The sequence below is a fragment of the Pseudoliparis swirei genome, chromosome 7 (assembly GCF_029220125.1).
Source record: "Pseudoliparis swirei isolate HS2019 ecotype Mariana Trench chromosome 7, NWPU_hadal_v1, whole genome shotgun sequence".
NCBI classification, from domain to species: domain Eukaryota; kingdom Metazoa; phylum Chordata; class Actinopteri; order Perciformes; family Liparidae; genus Pseudoliparis; species Pseudoliparis swirei.
In genome coordinates, this window is record NC_079394.1 from 15,623,762 (window position 1) to 15,647,778 (window position 24,017).

The window sequence follows — 24,017 nt, forward strand, 5'->3', positions numbered from 1 at the left end:
TCTGGTTTGGTAAAAAGGTTATGGTTTTATTAATAAGAAAACAATATGCAGTTCATACATTTCAAGTTACAGGGTTTACATACGAGTAAAAAACAAAACATTAATAATAAAGACATGTATGTACACTTGAGTTGCAGAAATGAGTAAAACAACTACAACAACAATAACAACAAAGTCTTAACGGTGGAAACGTAAACGACTCTTCAGCGTCCTGCACTGAACAACTAACATCTGGCCCGGGGGTTCTCAACCCGGGGGGTCGGACACCTCCAAGAGGTCGGGACACGGGGCTCGTCGGATCCGGGAGATCCTCAAACTCTCGAGAAAGTATTCACCCCAAAAAACATCTGAAATATAAGTAAATTAACCTTTTGATTTCTACATGTTGTGTTATGCCCCCTACTAGCGAGAAATCTACATTTCAGTCAATATTAAGCAGCCGAATCAACACATTTTCAGGACATTTAACCTTTTTATTATTTATGTTTTAATGCTTTTAATACTTGTCTTTGTTCTCGGTATGAAGGCCATGAAGTAGCTTGTGAATATGAGATATGAGTTTATGGGTAATTACAGTTAAATTCGTCATCTTTTCCATTTTATTTCACAGTTGGTTTTGTTTGTGCGTAAATGATCATAATCTATCTGAAAAGTGTCTCCAACCGTTTTAAGTTTTCTTCTAAGTAAAAGTACTTAGTCTTCAGTAAAATGACCCTTTGAATGATATATTCTAATATATCACGTTATTAAATTATTACCACTGAACCATCAACGGTGGAGGAGATTGTTATTGTTGTTTTAAGTTACCAGACAAAGGTGCTGAGTCTGAAAAGAGACTAAATGAAACCAGACAGCATTCATACTAAGATTGGTCAATCTATTCTCCCAGAATGCAATGCGTCCAGGAAGTGGAGGAGCTGTTCACCACCGGAAAACACAAGAGTGAATTGAGGACAAATGAGAAGTATTTAATCATTTCCTGTTGGTGTGAAATGGTAAAGTATTTTTTACTGCAACAGTTCGTAAACAAAATGTATTCTTAAGAGTTGTTATTGTGGCGGAGTAGTTTAAAGTTAAGTAAAAGCACCTCAAAGTAGTTCTGAACTGCTGTCCCTGAACGCGTCACACTGACCTGAGAACAGCTTCGAGTAACATCGCGACACTCTGAGGGAGCACCTCGCGTTGCCCTCTAGATGGCGCCCTGGACCCTTTCTTAAAACCAGCCTGCAAACCAGTGACGTCATCTTCCTTCTTCATCCAATAAGCAGCTGGATGTTAACATCTCAAAATAAACTTAACAAGATTATGTTAAGATATGGCGAATACGACAGCTTCCTCCATTTTTTTAAATTATCCAGACTATCCTCAAAATATTGCATCCATTTTGTTTTCAGGTTTGGCTGCAGTGGAAAACTCCTAATATTATATAATATCATATAATATATATATATATATATTATAGTTGATGGAATCTCACATTTATTTGTGTTTGTTTTTGTTAAAATGAAATGCTAAATATTTCGCTAAAGCCTGAGAGACTTGACTCAGGACCCGAAAACCCACAAATTAATAAAACGGCCTAGCGGGATGTTAATAATAGCTAATAAAAGCCCAAAGTTACGACAAAAACTGCAGCTTTGTGTTTGACGTCACTTTTCAGACACTTCGGGATCAGAGAGTTTGTTTATGATGAAGAAAAAAAAACATACGTTTCAAAATGAAAAAACCTTCAAAAAAGGTTGAAAATCTCAATTTCAGGCTCAAGGACAGGAAGGGATGAGGGGGGGCAGGGAAGACATTTACCAGCAATGTGAAAAATAAATACGACTATATCTGCACAGGAGGTGCCGAGGAAACACAAGTTGGCTTTTTTCCTGAGAAGAAGGTAGAACTGGAAGTGAAGCGAAGACGGACTTAAAGCTCTCAAAAAAATCGTCTTCGTGGTGGGCTATAAAAAAATACCGTTGACGTGATTCTCCACAAACGAGAGACTCACGCGTTCCTACAGCCGAAGAAATCCACGCCGATGTAGCGCGGGTATCCCTCCAGAGAGTTCATGCCCACGGGGTCGAACTTCCAGTACTGTCGCCCTCGGATGAAGTGAGCGTAGCCTGCAAGACAGAAAAGAGGGTAAAATATTGTGTTTATTTGCGGCTTAATAATGACATAAAAATTCTTTTTTTGGTGATGAATTGCAGTCATGTTTGTCAAGTACATTTAATTTAAATGACCTCATATCATAAATAATAACTTTATTTATATAGCACCTTTCAAAACAAAGTTTACAAAGTAAACTGAAGGAAAGGAATGGAAGGAAGGAAGCCAGGCAAGGAAGGAAAGGAGGCTTGGAAGATAGGAAAGGAAGGAAGCCAGTTAAGGAGGCAAGGAAAGGAGGCATGGAAGGAAAGGAAGGAAGGAAAGCCAGGCAAGGAGGCAATGAAAGGAACTAGGGAAGGATGGAAGCCAGGCAAGGAGGCAAGGAAGGAAGGAAAGGAAAGGAAGGAAACCAGGCAAAGAGGCAAGGAAGGAAGGAAAGGAAGGAAGCCAGGCAAGGAGGCAAGGAAGGAAAGGAAGCCAGGCAAGGAAGGAAAGGAGACATGGAAGGAAGCCAGGCAAGGGGGCAAGGAAGGAAAGAAGAAAGCAAAGAAACAAGGCAAAACAAATGGAATCGTAAAATACCAAAAATACCAAAATAAAGATCAGACCAACTAAATTAGGGGAACCAAAGAACTGCATAAAGGGACATCACTCAAAAACTGTTCTCTAGAAATGGGTTTTAAGAAGTGATTTAAATATATAAATGTGCCTCAAGGGGGTTAATGTTACCATATAGAGCAAGTGGCCCGAGTTATTCCTTCAAAAGTCAAATCAAATTCTAAATACTGTCACGTCTGGAATAAAAGTGCAATAAACGTTGAATATGAAGTGATAGAATCCCGCTGTATATCCCACTAATACTTTATCTATCCACATAGATTAGAGTTTTGGCGTTTCCGACCGTACCGTAGGCGTCCCTGAACGTGGCGTCCACGTCTTCGGGGATGCCGCTCCAGTCCTGCATGCTGCGCGGATACGCCGACTCCACGCGGCGGCCGCGGGGGCTGAACCTCCAGTAGCTGCCCGACTTGAAGAAGTAGGTGTTGAAGTTGGCGTCGTGGCCCCAGCGCAGCGCCGCCTGGATGCCGGACATCGACAGACCCAAAGACCTGATGGACTCCGGCCCTTTAATCTGCATCTCGGCATCGAACACCCAGTAGTTCTCACCTGAGGGAGAGACGGCGAGCAACGGACGCCATAAAGGTGTTTTTCATTTAGAGATCCATTCTAGACCACGTTAAAAAACAAGATGGACGTCATCTGACCACCAGGGGGCGACTCCTCTGGTTGTGTCGTGACTCCTCAGTCCAGATGTGATTCACTTCCTGTTCACTGGTTTCAAAAGAGAACGACACAGGGACGACCGTAATCCAAGATGGCTCCACTCAGATTATAATTTACATGAAACGTATTCTATATTCATACTTATACTTTATCTTCTGTTTTAGAATCAGCGGTTTGCAGCAACATCTGTGGTCCAGATGTTTTTTGAGCATCAGCTGCAGGAAACGTTGGCTCATGATAATAATGTTCAAAACAATGTCGACAAAGTGTTGAATAAGCTGTTTTACGGCCTCACTACTGCACATTCCACCACATGTAAACAACCCCGAAGGAACCAGTAGAACCAGTAGAACCATTAGAACCAGTAGAACCAACAGAGCTGCAATAAATAGTGTTAATGAAACGTTCACACCCAGTGACACGTGAGCAGATGATCCTGAGACCGTAACAACACACACACACACAAACATACTCACTCTCACACACCCACACACACACACACACTCACACACACACACATACTCACTCTCACACACACACTCACACACTCACACATACTCACACTCACATACACACTCACACACAAACATACTCACTCACCCACACACACTCACTCACACACAAACACAGACACTCTCACACACACACATTCATTCACTCACACACACATGCTCACACTCACATACACACTCACACACACACACACAGACACACTCACTCACTCTCACACACACACACACACACATACTCACACACACACAAACACACTCACTCCCTCTCACACACCCACACACAGACACTCTCACACACACACTCATTCACTCACACACACATGCTCACACTCAGATACACTCACACGCTCACACACTCACACCATTTGGACACACTCACACACAATCACACAAACTCACACTCACACACACACTTACACACACTCACTCTCACACACACACTTACACAAACTCACTCTCACACACACACACACACACAGTCTCACACACGCACTGACACGCACACACAATCACACTCTCACACACACTCACACACACTCACTCTCACACACACACTTACACAAACTCACTCTCACACACACACACACACACAGTCTCACACACGCACTGACACGCACACACAATCACACGCTCACACACACACTAATTGGACACACTCACAGACACGCTCACACTCTCTCACACTCACACACACTCACAGACACACTCACACTCTCTCACACACAGACACACACACACACACAGTTTCCTTCGCTGGCCCACCTTTAAAGAACCAAATGTTCCCCGACTCGTCTTCAAAGGCGGCGTCGATGGCGTCAGGGATCCCTCGCCAGTGACGGGACGCCAGCGCCGGGTAGCCGGCCTCCAGGCGCCCGTCCCGGATGCGCCACACGTAGCCCGACTTGAAGAAGAAGAGCTCGCCGCGGATCACCGACACGGCGTCGAAGTCCGTCTGGCAAGCGTCGGGCTGGAGGAGCAGAACACAAGGATTACTCCTGACCCGCGTTCATCGGAGCGAAAAACTTTATTTATCTTCATGGATTAAAAAGAATAAAGTTGTGAATCCCCTCCCGCCCCCCCCCCCCCCCCAAATAAACATGAAACTGTACAGTAAGCTTTTCTAGGGGAGTTTGACCCTGAAAATAGTTCCAACAAATTCACTCACCTCCTGTTTTAGTGCACTTTGAGTAAATCACTGAGCCTTTTTAAAATATTTTATAATGAAACCACTAATTAGTGAAATATATTAAAGATTTCAGTCTTTTTAGGAACTCTTTAGGCGCCGTTTTCTTGTGCCGATGTGCCGTGTGCCACTGACGATGGTTGTGATGAGGACGGTTGGCATGAGTCTAGTGGTTGTGATTAGACTAAATTGAGTAAATGGATGGATTCCATATTTGTTTTTTTTATTGGTGTTTAATCACCTGACACTAAGAACTGTTGTTACGTGGTGTCCTCCATGTTTCTCCAGGAGCCCGGAGCAGACAAACCAGACTTTTAATGTTTCTACGCTGAATGTTCCGCCGCAGAAACGGGATGCAATCTACCACCTCGCCACTAGATGGCACTAGACCCAGCACTCTACTGTAAACGCCACATCGGCTCCACTCACATTCCTGATGATCTCATTGGTGTCCGGGTTCGAGGGTGGCGGTGGCGGCGGCGGTGGCGGCGGCGGTGGTGGAGGCGGCGGCGGCGGCGTTGAGGGCGGGACCTGCGGACGAGTGCCGTACAGGTACTGGATGCCTCGCTTGTCGTCCTCGCTCAGCCTCAGCGGGTAGGAGAAGGAGTAGTACGCCGACATGATGGCGCCCGGCTCACGGGAATGCTGCAGGCCAAGGACGTGCCCGAACTCATGGGCCGCCACCTGGAGGAGGTCTGTACCTGCAGGGAGGGAGGAAGGGCGCGAGAGAGGAAGGGGACGAGGGAGGAAGGGGGCGAGAGAGGAAGGGGACAAGGGAGGAATGGGGCGAAGGAGGAAGGGGACAGGGAGGAAGGGGACGAGGGAGGAAGGGGGTGAGGGAGGAAGGCAAGAAGGGGACAAGGGAGGAAGGGGGCAAGAGAGGAGGGTGACAAGAAAGTAAGGGGGCAAGGGAGGAAGGGGGCGAGGGGATGAAGGAGGAAGGGGATGAGAGAGGCAAGAGGAGTCAGAGGAGTCAGAGGATGCTCAACCACCTGTTTCTATATCTTCCTGTCCTTGAACTTACTCTCTGATGTGTGCGTTGCCTTTGGTAATAATAATAACTTTATTCTCTTTATTTCTTTATGTTTCACTGAGATAAACAACACTAACTCACCCATGTGGTTCCCGAGCGTCCACGACTCGTCGTAGTCAAAGTGGATGTCGCCCTGTCGGTGCGTTTTGGGGAAGAAGGCGTGAGCGAGGATCCCACCCGGGCCGTCGAAGGGGAGGTTGTCTCCGTGCCAGTACCTGAAGGTCCATAAAACAAACGCTCCCATGAGAACAAACGTCTTACGAACTTTAATGATCGTCATTGTCCAAAAACCAAATATATTCCGTTTATTATCACAGAAAAAGGGAAAGAAAACTTATTTTAGAAGCTGGAACCAGAGTTTAAAAAATGTTTTATTAAAAATAAATAAAACTGTACGTTAATACATAAAATAATAGTTATATTATTGTTATTATTAAGTAATAAAATAATAATAAATTTAATGTGATAAAATAATATACGAGTAAACATAACATTTGAATAAATATAATATAAGAATAATATAGGAATACAGATAATATAATATAAACATAATATAATAATACATATATTGTAATAAAATAATATAAAAGTAAATATAATGTAATAATACATATCATGTAATATAATGTAAAAATAAACATAATTTAATAATAAATATAATGTAATAATATAATATAGGAGTAAACATAAAATTAGAATAAATATAATATATGAATAAATATAATATAATTAAACATACATTTAGAATAAATATAATATGTAAATAAATATATTTTAATTATACATATAATATAATATAAGAATAAACATAATATAATAATAAATGTAATGTAATAAAATAATACAGTATAAGAATGAACATAAAAGTAGAATAAATATAATATAAGAGTAAATATAATATAATAATTCATATAATGTAAGGAAATAATATAATAATAATAAATATAATGTATTAAAATAATATAATAGTAAATATAATGTAATAAAATAATAGAATATAAGAGTAAATACATAATACAATAACTTTGTTCTTTGGACTTTATTCAGACTTTTCAGCAACAAAACGATGAATCCATTCATCCACAGAGACAATCTTTGAGTTTTAAAGTGTCGTCCTCGTCTCAGGTATCTCACCTCGTGAAGTCGATGCGGATGTCGGCCTTCTCGCCGCGGACCTCGGTGAAGGTGAGTGGCGTGACGTCGCTCCAGATCTTCAGCGCCTCCCGGAAGACGCGGCGGACTTTTTCCTCGCCGATCTGCCACGGGAACCGGACGATCCTGCAGGTGTCACACACACACACACACACACAGACAGACACACACGGTGTACAGTATAGCAGCACAGAGGGACCACCGGCCTCGCACGCCTCCCTCTAATCTGATATCTTCGGCAGTGTGCCGTTACCGACGCCCTCTGGCCTGCTAACAAAACACCGTGTCAACGTCTCCTCCCTTTTCCTTTCTGATTGAACCACCCAGTGTGATGGAAGAAGAAGAAGAAGAAGAAGAAGAAGAAGAAGAAGAAGAAGAAGAAGAAGAAGACTTGAAACTAGAGATTGAGACATAAACTCATGTTTACAATGTTTACTGAGGGAATAAATGAAGAGAGAAGTAGAGTCATTATATAGACTTGTATACAACCAGAGGAGTTGCTCCCTGGTGGACAGTAGAGGGAATGCAGCTTTAACTCATAAAGCATAGACTTCTATACAACCAGAGGAGTCGCCAAAATAAAGACCAATGCTGTGTCTCCAGTAGCCTTTCTGCTGAGAGAAATCTGCTGCACCATTTTATGTCCGGAGGAAGTAAACATGTATACTGGCTGTCATCAGCTTTTGTCTTTTATCATGTAAAGGGGGTCAAAAGAGGACAAGAAGCAGCCGGGTTTATGGGAAATGTGGTCTTGATTTAGTGGAACACTAGCAATAACAAAATACCACTGGTGCTCATCTCAACCACTGTCATTTGTTTAAGTATAACCTGGAGGAGGACGGGAGGAGAGATAACCTTTCTAAAAAAATTATCATAAAAAAAATACCCGACAAGAGAATTATTTCTGTTTGATGGTAAATTAAAAGCGTACTTGTGCAAACACTTCTGCAATTGTGCAAACATTCATTCAGATTGACTTCAGTTTGTGTTGTGCAAAGTCCACACAGGTTGAAATCCTTGAGTTTATCCTTTCAACACAAGTACCCTTCAGATTAGAGATGATGTATAGTTTTTTGTGAATAAGCAAACAAACGCAAGCTAACGCTTTGCTTCAGACACTAGACACTAGAATATTAGTAATATGACAGCAAGCTAACGCAAAGTTTAATATATCAAACTTACAGGCGTTTACAGGCGATGAGGCCTCCTGATAACATGTTAACATTGACTCTGCAAGCCTAGGAACCAGTGGAATATAGTCAAACAGTAACATGCCGGGTACAGGTGTTCTTTCCTTTCGACATTGTGGATGAAACTGTCAATTCTAGTGTCTGAAGCTCTTTGTTTGGGCTCTTTTGGTGATCTTTAATTAGTTGTTTCAACAGTCAAATGTTTGGACCACTCCGCCAAATCTATATAACATATTGCTTAAAATCCTGAGCGGGGCAAAATGGCATTTTGTGTTGATTGACGTGTGTTTACTAGTTTTTGGACAGCAATGGAGCTCTATGGCACAAAAGAATAATGTATCAGGCTTTGTATAATAGACTTATTCTCTCATTTTACAACTAGTACAAAGTGCATTTCCATAGTCAAGACAAACGTGGAGGATTACGTTGTAAATCTGAATGAAAGTTGAGCTGAAACACGGCGATCGGCTCGACCTTTTTGATGTGTCGCAGCCTCCTTTTCAGGTTTTTCGCCGGCAGCCATTAAAGCCGCTGAAATTACTCTCAGCTGACTTCAATCGTCGAACCAGAACCCGCTTTCCCGAGATCGAAACGCCGGCTGATTCCAAATGAAAAAAGACTCATTAGCGCGGCTCCACGCTCACGTTGAAGTCATTTAGAAGGACGCAGACGGTGCAACAGCGGGCCCCGAAAGGTCAAGGGTAGGTTGAGTCGGCGGGGTTGTTGCCTGGTTAACCGCTTCACTTCGTCAGGTGTCACTCCGAGACCTTTATTGGGCCGTTCCAGCACAATCGTATTAGTCTGCGCGCCCCCCCCCTCCTCTGGCTCTGGTTCACTGGTGTTGAAAGAGAGACACAGACAGAGAGGCAGCAGCCGGCGGAGGATTGCCAGACGCTCGATGGTGCCGAGGCCTCAGATGAAAGAAAAGGCAGCACCCATTTGTCAAAATCATAATTTGAAGACTTAATTAAAAGAAACTATATATACGCCCTCCCGTGTTAAATGCTATTTGCTTTGAGTTCATCGTTCAATTTTTGTCTGAATATTTGGCAGATCTGCGGTGAATTTCAGTAACGCGCTGTCTCGTAAAAAACTAAATAATGTCTTAAACCTGCAATGAATCATTTTGTAGGGGTTTTCTTGGGAGCAGCAGAAACACGTTAACAAATCGTTTAAAATTGGTTAAACTTTTGAGAAAACCATCATCTGTTTACACACTACGTGTAGTCACGCAACGGTTCGTGTGGAATCGTATGAAAAGTTATTCATCTTTGTTATGTGCGTTTTCCAACAAAAGTCCAGTGAATTTTCCGCTCATTTCGTGCACACAGTCTTTTAAAAATAAATTTGCATTTACTGAAGTGGCGTTTACTGAAGTGGCATTTACTGAAGCCAGTTTCAGCTCATTTGACGGACTATCTCGTGACTATCCTCTGGTTGCCAATAATAACCAATAATAAAATCTGTACCTGTAGGTGAGGTCCGTCTTCTCCAGGCGTCCTCCGTACAGGACGAAGCGTCTCTGGCGGTGTCGCCCCCGGTGATGATGCGCCTCCTTGTGGGCCGGGTAGTCCGGTACGCCACAGCGAGGGCGATTCCACGCGTTGGAGGCGTTGGTCGGCCGACTCGCCTCTTTTACTAAGTCCTGAACGTGAGGAAGCTTCCCCCTCTTCTTCAGGTCGGGGAACTTTTCAGAGACCTGGGTGGAGAGAAAAAAACGCCGATGTTTATTAGATATGTAAATAATTAAAGAATATTTTACACAATCGTCTTTGGTCGAGACGAATGTGTGGAAATAAATAAGAGATTCATTAAAAAAAAGAAAAAAGAACTTACGTAAATAAAATGGGCGACGGTGACTGTTGAGCTCATTGTCCCGTTAACTTGTGGAGCTAACGAGCTAACGGGAGAATGAGCTCACACAGTTTAACCAACTGGACTTGTGCCATACGAACGCAACAGTTTACAGCCCGATCGAGGACGTTTTAAACAAGTACCAGTACAACGATCAGGAATATGGTGAACAGAAGAAAGGCGTGATGAAGAAGAGGAATGTTGGAAACAGGGGGAGGAGGAAGAAAACACGAAGAAGGAGGAGTGAAGAAATCAAAAGTCCTGAGACAGGCGAGTATAACAGCTGGCTGAATGTGAATCATATTCAGGCCACAGAGCCACGTCGATTGGCCCAGTTTAATAGACGGTCGGTCCCAGGATGTCTGTCCCCCCCCCCCCCCCTTCTACAACCCTCGTTCAACCACCTCCTCCCCCACCAGATCCAGAGGAAATGGCTTTGCTCATTTCCACTGCAGCAAATTACAGGGGATAGCCTCCTTATCGGACTCGGTCCTCACCCCGCTGATCCAAACCACATCTGCAGTACTTCACTTACTGTTGGGTGTTCTCCCCCAATCACACAATTACATGCTTACTTCCTTTTCCGCTGCTACTCAGAACAACCTGTGGGAAAAGTCGCTGTCAAACTTTTATCGTGGGATTCTGTCCATCTTCCCTCAACTTCTAGTCCTGCATTTTCTAATATTGTCCTGTTATGGAACACTGAAATATTCACGAGTCGGTTCCCAAGAAGCATAAATTCAGAAGCGTGCAGGTAAAAAGACGCTTCTGGCATAGAAGTCTGAGCTTCACGTGTTAGAGCTGCATTCTCTCTCCCGACTACCAGGGGTGACACCTCTGGTTGTATAGAAGTCTATGCTTCATATGTGAAAGCTGCATTCTCTCTCCTGACCACCAGGGGCTGACTCCTCCGGTTGTATAGAGGTCTATATAATGACTCTACTTCTCTCTTGATGTATTCCCTCAGTAAACATTGTAAACATGAGTTTATGTCTCAATCTCGAGTTTCAAGTCTTCTTCTATTCAGCATGATGTCATCATTTAGTACATGATGGTCATTTAGAGTCAAACAGACCATAAAGCAGGGGATGCTTTAGGGGCGGAGCTACAAGGTGATTGACAGGTCTTCTTATTTAGTCTGTGGTTTTAACCCAGAAGCTTAAATACCTTCTCTAATGTTGTGCTTAATTGGAACCGACAATAACTCATATTTAAATATTTCAGCTGTACAAATACAAGTCCATTTACCATTTCTTGTCAGTACTAAAAGTACCGATCTCCGGAAGACTCCAAAAACCGACATGTTCATTCACCCATTCATACTAGCCCATCAGGACTAACCAACATTTATACCGCAGGAACGGCCCACAAGACCAATTTGTTTTTTTTAGTGTCTTGCCTAAGTACAAATCAACATGGACGAGTGGACCCGCTCTACCACTGAGACACAGCCACCCAAGAGAGAAAAGGTAATTAAACCAAACAAAATATCAACTGTCAGCATTATTAAACCAAAGATCCCCTCACCAAAAAGCCCTAATTCACAATAGATACATAAGATTCAGAATAATAATGGTCACCTCGGTGTGTTTTTGTGTTGCGTCCGTCTGAACGAGGCTCGGCGTCGTTGCAGGTTAAGGGGAACAAAACCCAGCAGGATTCGTGGAATGTGCTCCAGACTGCAGAAAACCCGGTGACTGATGGGTCCGGAGAGCAACAGTACACACCTCCCGGAGAAAAAAGGAAAAAACCTCCACCTCCCGTGTTTCACTTTGTTTAAACGAGATGTAAGCTGCTTATTTTGTGGCACAAAGCACTCACATTTGGAGGAAGGGGGTCCGGGGTGGACGGGGGGGGTGGATTTCTGCTCATGTTCTAAAGTTTCTCTTTAATGAGCTAAAAAGAACCCCAGAAGAAGAGAAAAAAACGTGACGACAAAAAAATAACTTTTAACAACGAAGCCTCCGAAGGCTGGAAAACACAACCAGCATGGAATCTGGTCTCTTATTTGTTTGCTTTTTAAAAAAACCTTTAACCGTTGCGTAATAGTAATATCTGTTACCAGGAGAAGTTAGAAAGACATGTATAGGTTTCGAAAACTTTACGTTTCTACGTTATCTCGATCTCAAGATCATGTGATGGTTCACTTTAGCTTCTATCTCTTCTTATTATATATATATATATATATATATACATATACATTTTTTTAAAACTTGTTTTCATCCTGGATATATCCATCAAACACATATCTATCTCTACAATCGCTCTCCTCGAGAATTAGATCGTCATTCTTCAGGGAAGGCCGTTAGTTGCAGTGTTAAGGGTCAGTTGTGGTCAAAAGAAACCGACACTGACTGATGGAAGGAAACGGGACATGAACAGCTGTCTCCCGAGTTAAAGTCACATTTTATTGATCGCCCCTTGACTTCACGAAGAGATTTCTGTGGCACAACGTCTTCAAGTTATTTTGGTTATCATCTACACGGCCACAAGAGGTCATGCTTTGACTGGATTAACCTGTTCGGAGGGCCCCCCATCCGCGGCAATGACCCCTACCGAACCTCCATCTATAGTCCTTTTGAGATCACTCCAAAAAATAATAAAACTATATTTTTGACATTGGTTCCCTCTCAACGACACGGCCATAACTTCAGTGAAGATAGTTCCCTAAAAATTGTCGATTAAACAGATTATTGTGGTAATAGTTTTTTGTGGACTTTTCCCAGCTGGTAATCCAGACTTGTCATCGTCAGCATAATAACTTATTGTAGGTCTTTGAAGGCTGATTCTGGGCTGAGCCTCTGTGGGACGGAGGTCACCTGGTCACAAGCCGAACCTCTGTCCCCAAAAACCAGACAGTTTAGACCAGTGGTCGCCAACCCGTCGATCGCGGAGACGTTCCCTGTCGATCTCCAAAATAAAATGAAAATAAATTCAGAAACACATTGTTCCTTGTTTTCGAACATTTTCTAAAGTGTCTTCTGAAATGTTTTCTTTCTGACTGGAAGATTGAGGTCAGAAAACATCTCCGCCTGATTCATGAACGCCTGAAAACGGGTTCTGCTACACAGCCGTGTTCTCAGCTGTGCTCCCTGAAAGAGGAACGTACCACTACAGGTGGGGCGCAGGGGAAATGCAGAAAGACCTTGATTGATAACTTCACATATTGCACAAGCTCAAAGTACACCGACATAAAACTAAGTCATCAATAAATAAATGTTGAAATGCCTGTACCTTCGTGTAAATGTTTACGTGAAGGCATTAACAGGTTACGCCTGCGCGACAGCCGAGATTCTTGGCGACTTGCCAGGTCTTACCTCCGTGAGTTGGGCTTTTCTGCTGTTGTCCTTCAAAACAAAAGCTCAACATTGAGCTTTTTTTCTTGTCTGATAGAGCAATCTGGTCTTCTTGAATTCTATTATTTGAAAAGGGACAGATGCAGGAGTCACAAATGGTGATTCTCATATGTATTATTATGATAATTATTTAAATCTGAGGATGTCTGTTGAGTTGATGTGAATGTAATCACCAACGGTCTGAGTTCAGAACCAATCCCAGATGAGAAAACTTTCATGAATACCAAATTTGCCCCGAAAAACTCATCAGTGGAGTTGAGAAAATCACCAAATCAAAGACCAGGAGCTGGATTACTGACAGCAGCTCACAGACGGCCTCAGACTGTCTGTCTGCTTATGAACTAACTACAAGCTCACAGACAGAGTTCAGTCACAGCCATAACACTGACTGGAGTCACATGACTTGATGGCATTATGATGAGAGCTGAACTTACATGAGTTGCATTGACTGATCATGTTGTCAGTGTCGTGTTGTAATTGGATTGGATTCAATTTATTGTCATTGCTAGAGTACAGGTACAGAGGCAACGAAATGTAAATAAATACAACATTTATATTGGTAGTTCATCCAGCTGCTCATTGCAAATGTGTTTTTTCTTGCTCATATTGTGTGCAGTTAACAAATATCTTACTTGTTATATTACACTTAAATTCTGTGTTCCTGGTCACATCAATTTGAACGCTGAACCAAAATGACAATTAGGCCAAATAAAAAGTTGTAAGTCCAGTCTGGACCGTCGTTTTCTCTCAACGCCTCAATAGGTAGATCTTGCCTGTCATGAAGGCGGAGGTCAGGGATCTTGGGCTCAAAAAGGTTGGTGACCACTGGTTTAGACCAAAGTCGCCCGCCCCCTGATCCCAATCTTTGAGGGGAGTGTCGACTTTTAGGCTCGTAAAACGTTGGCTAATTCTAAGTGGTAGGTGTCATTTTAAAGAGGGAACAAAAAAACGTGTGGTTAAAGGACTAACCCGCCCACCTGTCTGTCAAATGGATTGTTTGACCTGTCCGACCCCGCAGCCAAGTCAAACCCTGATTCCCAATAGATTTCACATCAAAGTTTAAGGTCGAACCCGACACAAGAGCTTTAGCTCTGCCTAGAATAACCTGTCTTTTATCGGGCAGCTTTTATCAATGAAGAATACTTTTTAACTTGTATTATTCATTGATAAAACTGCACAATAAAAGACTAATATAGTGCCTCATTTACTCAAAAGCTAAATCCTCTTAGCACAAAGCCTATTGGTTCAAAATCACTCAAATAGGAGAACAAATAGTGTAATTGTTGAGGACTATTTTAAAGTCAAAATAAAGTATTGTGTGTGGATCGTTATGGGTCAGAGGAGTAATATATAGCAAGCTTTTGATTGACACACAATACTTGTTAGTAGATGCATTCATGGTGGTTTGGCTCTTAACTGCGATCACTCTCCAAAAATGAAACATCCAAATTTAAAGGTGGATATTTTAAGTGTTCACGTTCTGCAATATAACCCACAACAAGTTGGCCCATTAGCAGTAAAACGTGAGCTTTACGAGACATATATTAAAACGATCAACACAATGTATTTTCTAAAATACAAGAGATGTGAAAGTAGTAGCCGACTGAGTCCGATTAACTTATTTATAAGAAACATATGAGCAGCTCTCTGGTAAACACAAGACTTAAAGAGGCCAAAAACACTTTCACGGCTTGTTCCATTAAATCAACTTAACGAGTAGTCAATAAAAAGCGAGTTAGTCGACTAAGGACGTCTCTTTACTGAGCTTCACTTCTGTAACCTAACACCAATTGCTTCAAAGGTACCAAATGAAGGATTTCTCTTGGCGTTGGTCAAATCATTTCTTGGTTAAAGCTGCAGGTGAAAACGTCCCGACTGACCTTGTGTGTGTGTGTGTGAGTGTGTGTGTGTGTGTGGGTGGGTGTGGGGGGGGGGTCGATGGCGTTGGGTTTGTTGTCAGACTGGAGACGCCGCTTTAGACGCACCGTGTACGGACACGCTTCCCTCTGAATACCGCTGTCAGATCACACGTCTTGTCATCGCAGTAACCAGGAGCTAGATATGTCCGTACTTGTAATAAACACCTTCCTCCTCCTCCCCCTCCATCGCCTCTGCCATCACAAACTTCCTGCGATGCCTTCAGGCTCTTTGGGAGTTTCATGTCTCATCGCCGGCTTCTCGCACTCTCAGCAGAACGTGACAGAATCCTTTTTTTCCCTTCTTTTTTCCCCCCCCCCGAGGGTTTTTTCTTTTCGTCGTCACAAAGTCTCCCGACAGGATTTCCATTGTCTGTCCTAGAAAATTACACGTCAACACGCGTGCATGAACACAACACTCGCTGAGTCACCGACACGGGAGATCACCCAGCCCCGAGATACAAAGCAAAGTCAGATTTATTTTAGCAATTTAAAACCCCTGCAGGCATGAACTGAGCCAGACGGGTTTCTTCGTATTTTATACAGGAGGAGAAAAAAATAGAAGAAGTAAAAATAGGTAAATAGAAAGTAATGTAAATCATAGTTACGCTGGTTTACTTTCTAGAGACGTCTATAGAGCGTATTCATGTGACGTCAGAATCTCAATCGCGCCATCTTGGGGTCCACTTATTAAATGTCAGAAGAAGTTGACCTATCGTGTCCGCTGTTTGATTATGCGAGAGCCCAGCAACCTCATGTCCTTCTGCATTGCCAAAGAAAGATTTGAGCGGTTGGAATTGAATATTTGCAACGCTTTTTCACCTGATTTTACTCGCTCAACACTTTGTGGTTAATTCGCTAGTTACCCCTAGTTACCAGCACATAGGCCGGTCACATTCCTGTAAAACAGTTTTCATTTCCGCTATCGACCATGGGACATTAACAACTATTTCTGCGTTATACTTGTTGTAGAAATACCACATCAATCGCCCCGTGTCTGGGTTCATATATGATCCGTAGTCGCACAGCTCCGCCTCCAGGACGAGTGTCTGGATGAAGCCGCTTCCAGCTCCTTCAGGACCAGCAGTGACTGTTTGGCTGGCCGTGCTGAGTGCTGTTCCCATGTAGCCAGTGTTTTATTTTACCTTGAAATGAATCACAGAGTAAAGGCAGACATCGCCCGACGGAGTTGCCATGTTCATGGCTTCCTCCCAAGCTTCCATCCACAGTTCCTTTTGCGCATAGTGAAACATTGATTTTCGCTCGGCGAAAAAGCAAAAAGAGATTATTGACGAGTGTCAATGGAAACGTGCCCACAACCCGATGTATCAACAGAAACACATGAGAACAGTCCTAACGCTCAGAAGCCCAGTGAAGCCGAAGTAGATGCATGACAAGTTGAAGTAATAGCCTGTCTTGTTGAGCTGATAAACCATATTCTGAATCATTAGTCCCACATCCAACAACGAGGCACAGTTTAATCACAAGGCACACCGTTTTGAACTGAAATTGTGTGTCCTTCAGGATATAATGGTCATTTCTAAGGGAAGAGCGGCATACAAACAAGCAAAACTAGAATGGGCACTCGGTAGAGCGCATACCTTCGCATATCACAAGATTGGGCATTGAATTATGAACATTTTGGCATTAGTTGCATGCCAATTGGACAAAAATGTATCGTGCTATGGTAAAAAAAGAGTTTGACCTTTCCATGACCTTGACATTGACCTTTGACCCGATTGATCCCAAAATCTAATCAAATGGTCCCCGGATAATAACCAATCATCCCACCAAATTTCATGCGATTCAAGAACATTTTGACCTGTTCATGACCCTTGACCTTTGACCCGATCGATCCCAAAATCTAATCAACTGGTCCCCGGATAATAAACAATCATCCCACCAAATTTCATGCGATTCGGTTCAATACTTTTTGAGTTCTGCGAAATATTTTGACCTGTTCATGACCTTTGACCTTGACCTTTGACCCGATCGATCCCAAAATCTAATCAACTGGTCCCCGGATAATAAACAATCATCCCACCAAATTTCATGCGATTCGGTTCAATACTTTTTGAGTTTTGCGAATAACACGCATACAAATAAATAAATAAATACACGGCGATCAAAACATAACCTTCCGGCATTTTCAATGCGAAGGTAACAATGCCGTGGTGGGACCCCAACATGGCCGCCAGAGTTTGTTGTGGTCACGTGAGTGAATACGCTCTATACGCTCAGTGGAAACCCACCAACACCCGCTTCAGTAGTCACGGGTACTTTTAGGCTCCGGGTGCTACGCCCGACTCACCTCGGCTCTCCCAACTCATTTCCAAATTATTCGGCACCGAGTTTGAGGAGAGACTGAACGAGTAACAGGTGTAAACAACTAAAAAAGAGGTAACCGCCGTAAACATGTTCACCGTGATAGTCTATGTAGAAGACGTACTAAACTTTGTGACGACAAACACAATCTACCTACCTGCTGTGTGCAGTCTTTATGCTAAGCTAAGTTAGCATAAAGACTGGAAAACGGCAAATATATTTAGAATTTTTTATTTTTATTTAATCCAACTTTTTAATTGTGCTTAAATGTTGTTCTTTTTTAACCAATCCTACAAAGTCCAGAACCAACAATGAACGTGTCCTACTTACAAAGAACAAATAATAAATATATTGTGTAATTTATAGGGCATCTTCTTCGGCCCATGTTGCACCCTCTCTCACCTGGTTTAACCTTCCTACCTGAAAAAACCTCCTCAAACTAAGGCTCAGAGAACAATTTGTTCATCGTATACCGAAATGCACGGCATTCAAAAATACATGCGTTCTGAATAAAACAAAGAAGGAACTGCAGCAGAAGCAGAAAAAAAGAAGAAGATTTGACCGGAAAGCGGCTCACAAAAAGAAAAGGAAATTGCAAAAAGGTGATCCAAAAATTCCTGCCAAAAAACACCCGCCTCCCCCCCCCCCAAAAAGACGTTTATTTATCATTTTCAAAGAAGCCGCGGCTTTTCACGAGAATCTGAAGCAGAGAAACAAGACGCTCCTCAGATATCTCTTGATATCTCTAAACCTGTTCCCAGTGAATCCGGATCATAGCAAGTCATAAGGGAGTGTTTTCATGGGCAGACGGATCAGGTTTTGTGTTTTGGAGGGTGTGCTGGAGACAAAGGATTTCTTACAGTGAGAGAGGATTTAAAGTTTCATCAACAGATACCTCGTTATCTTCCGTCTAACTCAAGTAATCCAACGGATATGGTCTTGAAATCAGAAACACCCGGCTGTGGAAGGTGATGCGAAGCCTCTGCTTGAATCTCTTATCTCTACTACCCTCAGACTCACTGATCTTCTCCGTCCGTCCGGCCGCAGGAGGATTCGCGGATTATTTCATCGTTATCGCTTCAACGAGAGTAGCGGTTGCCGGGCAGATTACAGAAGTGTTTTTTTTCCTTTCTTTTATAGGCTTTTTGAGGGCTTCCGTTGTTATTTGATTCGGTTGAGTTGGTCGGATAGAGATTCCGGTCAAACAGGTGAAGTCAGGACATCGTAGGTATTGAAGTTTCAGTCCAGTTTAGACTGGATCTATTTTTTTCTAGGGGGTGTGGAGTGATTTAAAGAAACATCTGGAGAAACACCTGCTGTGTAAAAGCTGATCCCTGATACTCAAATAACACCATAGCTCTGCTGGTCTGTCACTTTGGTCCAAACATGAAATATCTCCGCATCCATTTTATGGATTGCCGTGACATTTAGTACAGACGTTCACGGTGCCCGGAGGATGAATCCCACTGACTTTGGTGATGCTCTGAAGTATCATCTATTGCCACCATCAGGTGAAACTTTGTATTTGTCCAGTATTTGTTAAAATACCTGCATAATGATGTTCATGGTGAACATGGTCAATGTGTCCTCGCGCAACGGTTCGTGTGATATTCTACAAAAGCCGGAAACACGTGTCAATACTTGTAGTCTTTTCAAAAGAAACTTCCTTTTTCAAGGGAAATAATATTGTTAAGTTTAGAAAAAGATTGTGAAATAATTATTTAGTTTCAGGAAAATATCGTGAAATACTAAGATAGCTTTGGGAAAAGATCGTGAAATACTTCGATAACTTTGGGAAAAGATCGTAAAAAGCTTAGTTAGCTTTAATAAAAGATCGTGAAATACTTCAATAACTGGGAAAAGATCGTAAAATGCTTGGATAGCTTTGGGAAAAGATTGTGAAATACTTCGATAACTTTGGGAAAAGATCGTAAAAAGCTAAGTTAGCTTTGGGAAAAAACGTAGTTAGCCTTAATAAAAGATCGTGAAATACTTAGTTAGCTTTGGGAAAAGATCGTGAAATAAATATTGAGGTTTGGGAATTTATTATGAAATACTTTGTTAGCTTTGAAAAATATCATGAAATACTTAGTTAGCTTCAGGAAAATATCGTAAAATATTTTGTTAGCTTTGTGAAAAAGCCAGGTTGAGGCAGTAAAACTAAGATTTTCTTTTGGGTTAAAATAATTACGAAAGTGTCGCTAGTGAAATAGGCAAGTTATGTGACAAATAAATCCACGTTGACTTCTCGTGCTACGCCGTAGAACCACAACGGCGGTCTAACTGACTGGAGGAACGCTCTGCTGCTTTTTGCAAAATGTTCAGAATCTCGCTATCATCTCGCACTCTTGTTGATTTCTCAATATTTCCGACACTGGCTTTAAGGATTTGTCTCCTCTCGATGTCGAGGCAAAACCCAAATATCAGGACCCGTCCCAACAGGGTTCGTTCCCCCCCCCCCCCCCCCCTCTCACCTTGTTAATGAGGGATTTGAGGCTGGGGGCTGGGGGACTCCTCACGGCTTGCTAACAAAAGCATCATTAACTTCATGAAGGAGGGGCCTCTTAAATGCCCCCACCTCCGCCCCCTCCCACACCTCCTTGTTGTGTCTCATCAGCCACTCACGGCCCGGCGCAGCTGTGACCTAGATCTACGCTCGCTGGGAACCCGGCACCAGCTCTGATGTCACCTTTGCTCCCACGGTTTCCCCCGACCAATCGCTTTGCCCGAAGACATCGCCGTGATGGGCGCAAAAAAATAGAGAGAACCCAGCGACTTGAAGGGTTTATTGACAAAAAACATCGAGCTGTAAGCTACGCCTCTTCACTCCAGAGAGAGAAAACAGGCACTTTGTGAATCCCCTGAATGCCACAGACACCGAGGCCTGTCAGGGCCTGTGTAATCACTCACTCTTTTCTCAACACTGAGGGAGGGGGGGTCGGGGGGGAACTTGACAAACCTGCAGATTAGACTTTCCAGCAAGATGACCAGCAGACATAACAACGTTGTCATCGCAGGTGCAACAACTCAAAAAAAAAAAAAAACGTTGCCAGAAATGAGTGTTTTCTGTTGTGCATTGTTTTCAACCTCACAGACGAGTTGTGACGGCTCCTGATGACGGTGGATTAAAACATCCCCTAATTTATGGTCTGTTTGACTCTAAATGATCATCATGTACTAAATGATGACATCATGCTGTATAGAAGAAGACTTGCAACTAGAGATTAAGACATAAACTCATGTTTACAATGTTTACTAAGGGAATACATCAAGAGAGAAGTAGAGTAATTATATAGACTTCTATACAACCGGAGGAGTCGCCCCCTAGTGGTCAGGAGAGTGAATGCAGCTTTAACACATGAAGCATAGACTTCTATACAACCAGAGTAGCCGGACGCTGGTTGTCAGGAGAGAGAATGCAGCTTTAATATGTGAAGCATATACTTCTATACAACCAGAGGAGTCACCCCCTGGTGGTCAGGAGAGAAAATGCAGCTTTAAGATGTAAAGCATAGATTCTATACAACCAGAGGAGTCGCCCCCTGGTGGTCAGTAGAAATAATGCAGCGTTAAGACATAAAGCATAGACCTCTATACAACCAGAGGAGTCGACCCCTGGTGGTCAGGAGAGATAATGCAGCTTTAAAACATGAAGCATAGACTTCTATACAACCTAAATACGATTGGTTGTTTTCTCCCCCTGAGTAACTTCCAACCTTGTTGCGTTTATTTCTGTGGAAAGATCGCAACTGTAAACATTTCTCGCTCTGTGACTGATTTTCTGTACAGTCTCCTAAATAATAACAACCCTGTGACTGTATTCCTAGTACAAACCGCCACATTCTTCCGTGTAGCTGCGTATCTGTGTGTTTTGATAAATTCCTTGTTTTTCTGTGTACCTGTAAACAGGACATTCCTGTGGCGGCGGAAAGAAGATGAAGCCTGCACCCATTGCGTGTAAATAAAGGTTTGCATGCACGAGGAGAGCGTTACAACCAGAGGTTTAAACCAGCAGCATGTGGTGAAGTGTGCACAACACACCAGGATGAGGCTGATAAATGATTGCACAACTCAACATGAATAATTATGCTCCACAAGCACGTGACTGCGGAGGCAGCGCGTGCCACAGACGCCATGGTGACGGGTCCATGTGGAGGACCCCGTCTTTTATGGTGTTGTTGACAAAATGCCTCTAAGACCTGTTATTACTGCTTCCTGTTCTGCTGACGAGGAGGGAACTCAGCAGCCTCTCTGTTTTTTTTGTTGACCTGGCTGTTAAGCGCATACGCGCACGCATGCACGCACGCACGCGAGCAGACGTCAGGATGTGTTTGGCTGCTGCTGAGCAGACACGAAAAAAGAAACAAATAGTGATGATAGTAATTTCTTCAAAATAAGAGCCGGGTGCTAATTACAGTGACAGGTCAGCACCTGCACGTGCACGCGCGACTTAAAAATAGCCATTTTCTAAACGACAAGATTAGGCGTGCTTGTTCGCGTGCACATTTTCGCTGCATAAATCACTTTGAAGCGAAAAGACATTGTAAGTCTGTACAATAAGACAATTGCCAAAAAATAGTGCGCCTGCGTGAATGCGTGCACGTGCGCGTGCGTTTCGCTGCGGAAAAGTGACACTGTAATCCTGAAAGAAATGTTTCGCACACTAATGAGGACAGTGTTCACCTCGCAGCAGAGGGAGTCATGCTGCTTTATGTGTCTGCACACGAAATATTGCAAAAGGAGCGTGCGCGTGCATTTCGCTGCAGAAAAGTGTTACTTCAACCTTTAAGAAATGCTTCTTATATTAATGTGCGTAGGATAATACTTTGCAGCAAAATATACCTAAGCATGCTATAAAGTCGGTACGAGACAAATGTTCAATATTGTGCGCGCGCGTGGATGTGTGCGCGCACACTGCAGATTCCTTTAAAATGCCCGATAATTAATAAGTTCCTGCACGCTGCAACAACAAAAAAGTCAAACAAAACCTCCAAACTTCTGCACGAGTTGTTTTAGTTTCGTTTTCAAAAAAGTTTACAAAAGAAAGAAAGAAAGGAAAAAATAACAAAAAATCAGCGTGGTCCAACTCACCGGTGCCACTTTGTAGCCGCCGGATCCCCGCGCGGGGAGGCAGCGCGCGCTCGGGAGGCATTGCAGCGCAAGGACGCAGCACACGAGCAGAGAAGTCCGCATCCTCGCCGCACGTCGGGAGAACCGCGGCGGTGCACGAGCAGGGCTGCGGGGTCCTGGGCTACACCTCTTTAAATAGACTCTGATTTCTTTGTTCTTCCTAAAAGTGTTTCTTTTTTTCTCTTTCTCTTCCACACATACACATTATTTTTTTTACAGCCGGAGGCCTGATGATAGCGCCCGCTAACCACGTGACTCTTAACCCTTTCGCTGCCACGCGCACGTCAACTCAAAACAGATGACGATGGCTCTGCGCGTTTTTGTGTGTGTTTTTTTGTACCCACCTGTGGTTCTCAAGTTTATGAAAACCAAAGAGCCGCAATATGAAGTAATTCTATCTAACGCACACTTTGTCTCACATTAGAGGAAACAGCATGTAGATATTACTGCATTATAATAACTACAGGAACAAAATCAACTAGAAACTAACCAGCCAACCGCAAAACAATAGTGAAGTGAAGGGTAGTTTATAATATGTTAAACTGTGCAGATGTGGGAATTAAAGTGATGTTTATGATATACTGATTTTCACAACTTCCTCACAACAAATGTGACCACAAACACCAAATAAAAATTGCTATTCTTCTCTGAAGTTAAAGTTGAGCCTCTCCCCAAAACTGCATGTTTAGATGGTTTATTACCCTATATTGAAATGTTCGCAACATGTGGAATACTTAATCCATAAATGTATCTGGGAATGTTTAAAGACACTATATTTGGAGATATCTTTTCACTGGACTCTGCACACGGCTAGAGGAGTAAAATACCAGGGAGAAAAAAAGATGTGTGAAATTAAAGAAAGAAAATACTGGAATAAACCATCAGGATATCTGACAATGTAAACAACATAACAACTCCACAATTCCCCCAAAAAACACGGATGACATGTGTTTGACGTTTTGATGGAAAAAGCTTAATAATACCT

At 42.8% G+C, this 24,017-nt stretch overlaps 1 protein-coding gene and 1 long non-coding RNA gene across 2 annotated transcripts in view; one reads left to right on the plus strand and one right to left on the minus strand.

Annotated features, from left to right (window-relative positions):
* Window positions 1-23,095, minus strand: mmp11a (matrix metallopeptidase 11a). Its single transcript, XM_056419732.1, has 8 exons — window positions 22,994-23,095; window positions 9,921-10,150; window positions 7,244-7,387; window positions 6,191-6,324; window positions 5,506-5,777; window positions 4,656-4,860; window positions 3,004-3,264; window positions 1-2,111 (listed from the first exon to the last, which is right to left on the minus strand). Exons 1-8 carry the CDS (start codon window positions 23,093-23,095, stop codon window positions 1,993-1,995), a joined length of 1,467 nt encoding a protein of 488 aa, XP_056275707.1. The 3' UTR covers window positions 1-1,992.
* The window catches only part of LOC130197188 (uncharacterized), a 25,732-nt gene continuing 9,030 nt past the window's right edge, over window positions 7,316-24,017 (plus strand). Inside the window, exons 1-2 of the long non-coding RNA XR_008832397.1 lie at window positions 7,316-7,393; window positions 21,812-21,869. This is a non-coding gene — a long non-coding RNA (uncharacterized LOC130197188). The remainder of the gene's footprint in view (window positions 7,394-21,811; window positions 21,870-24,017) is intronic.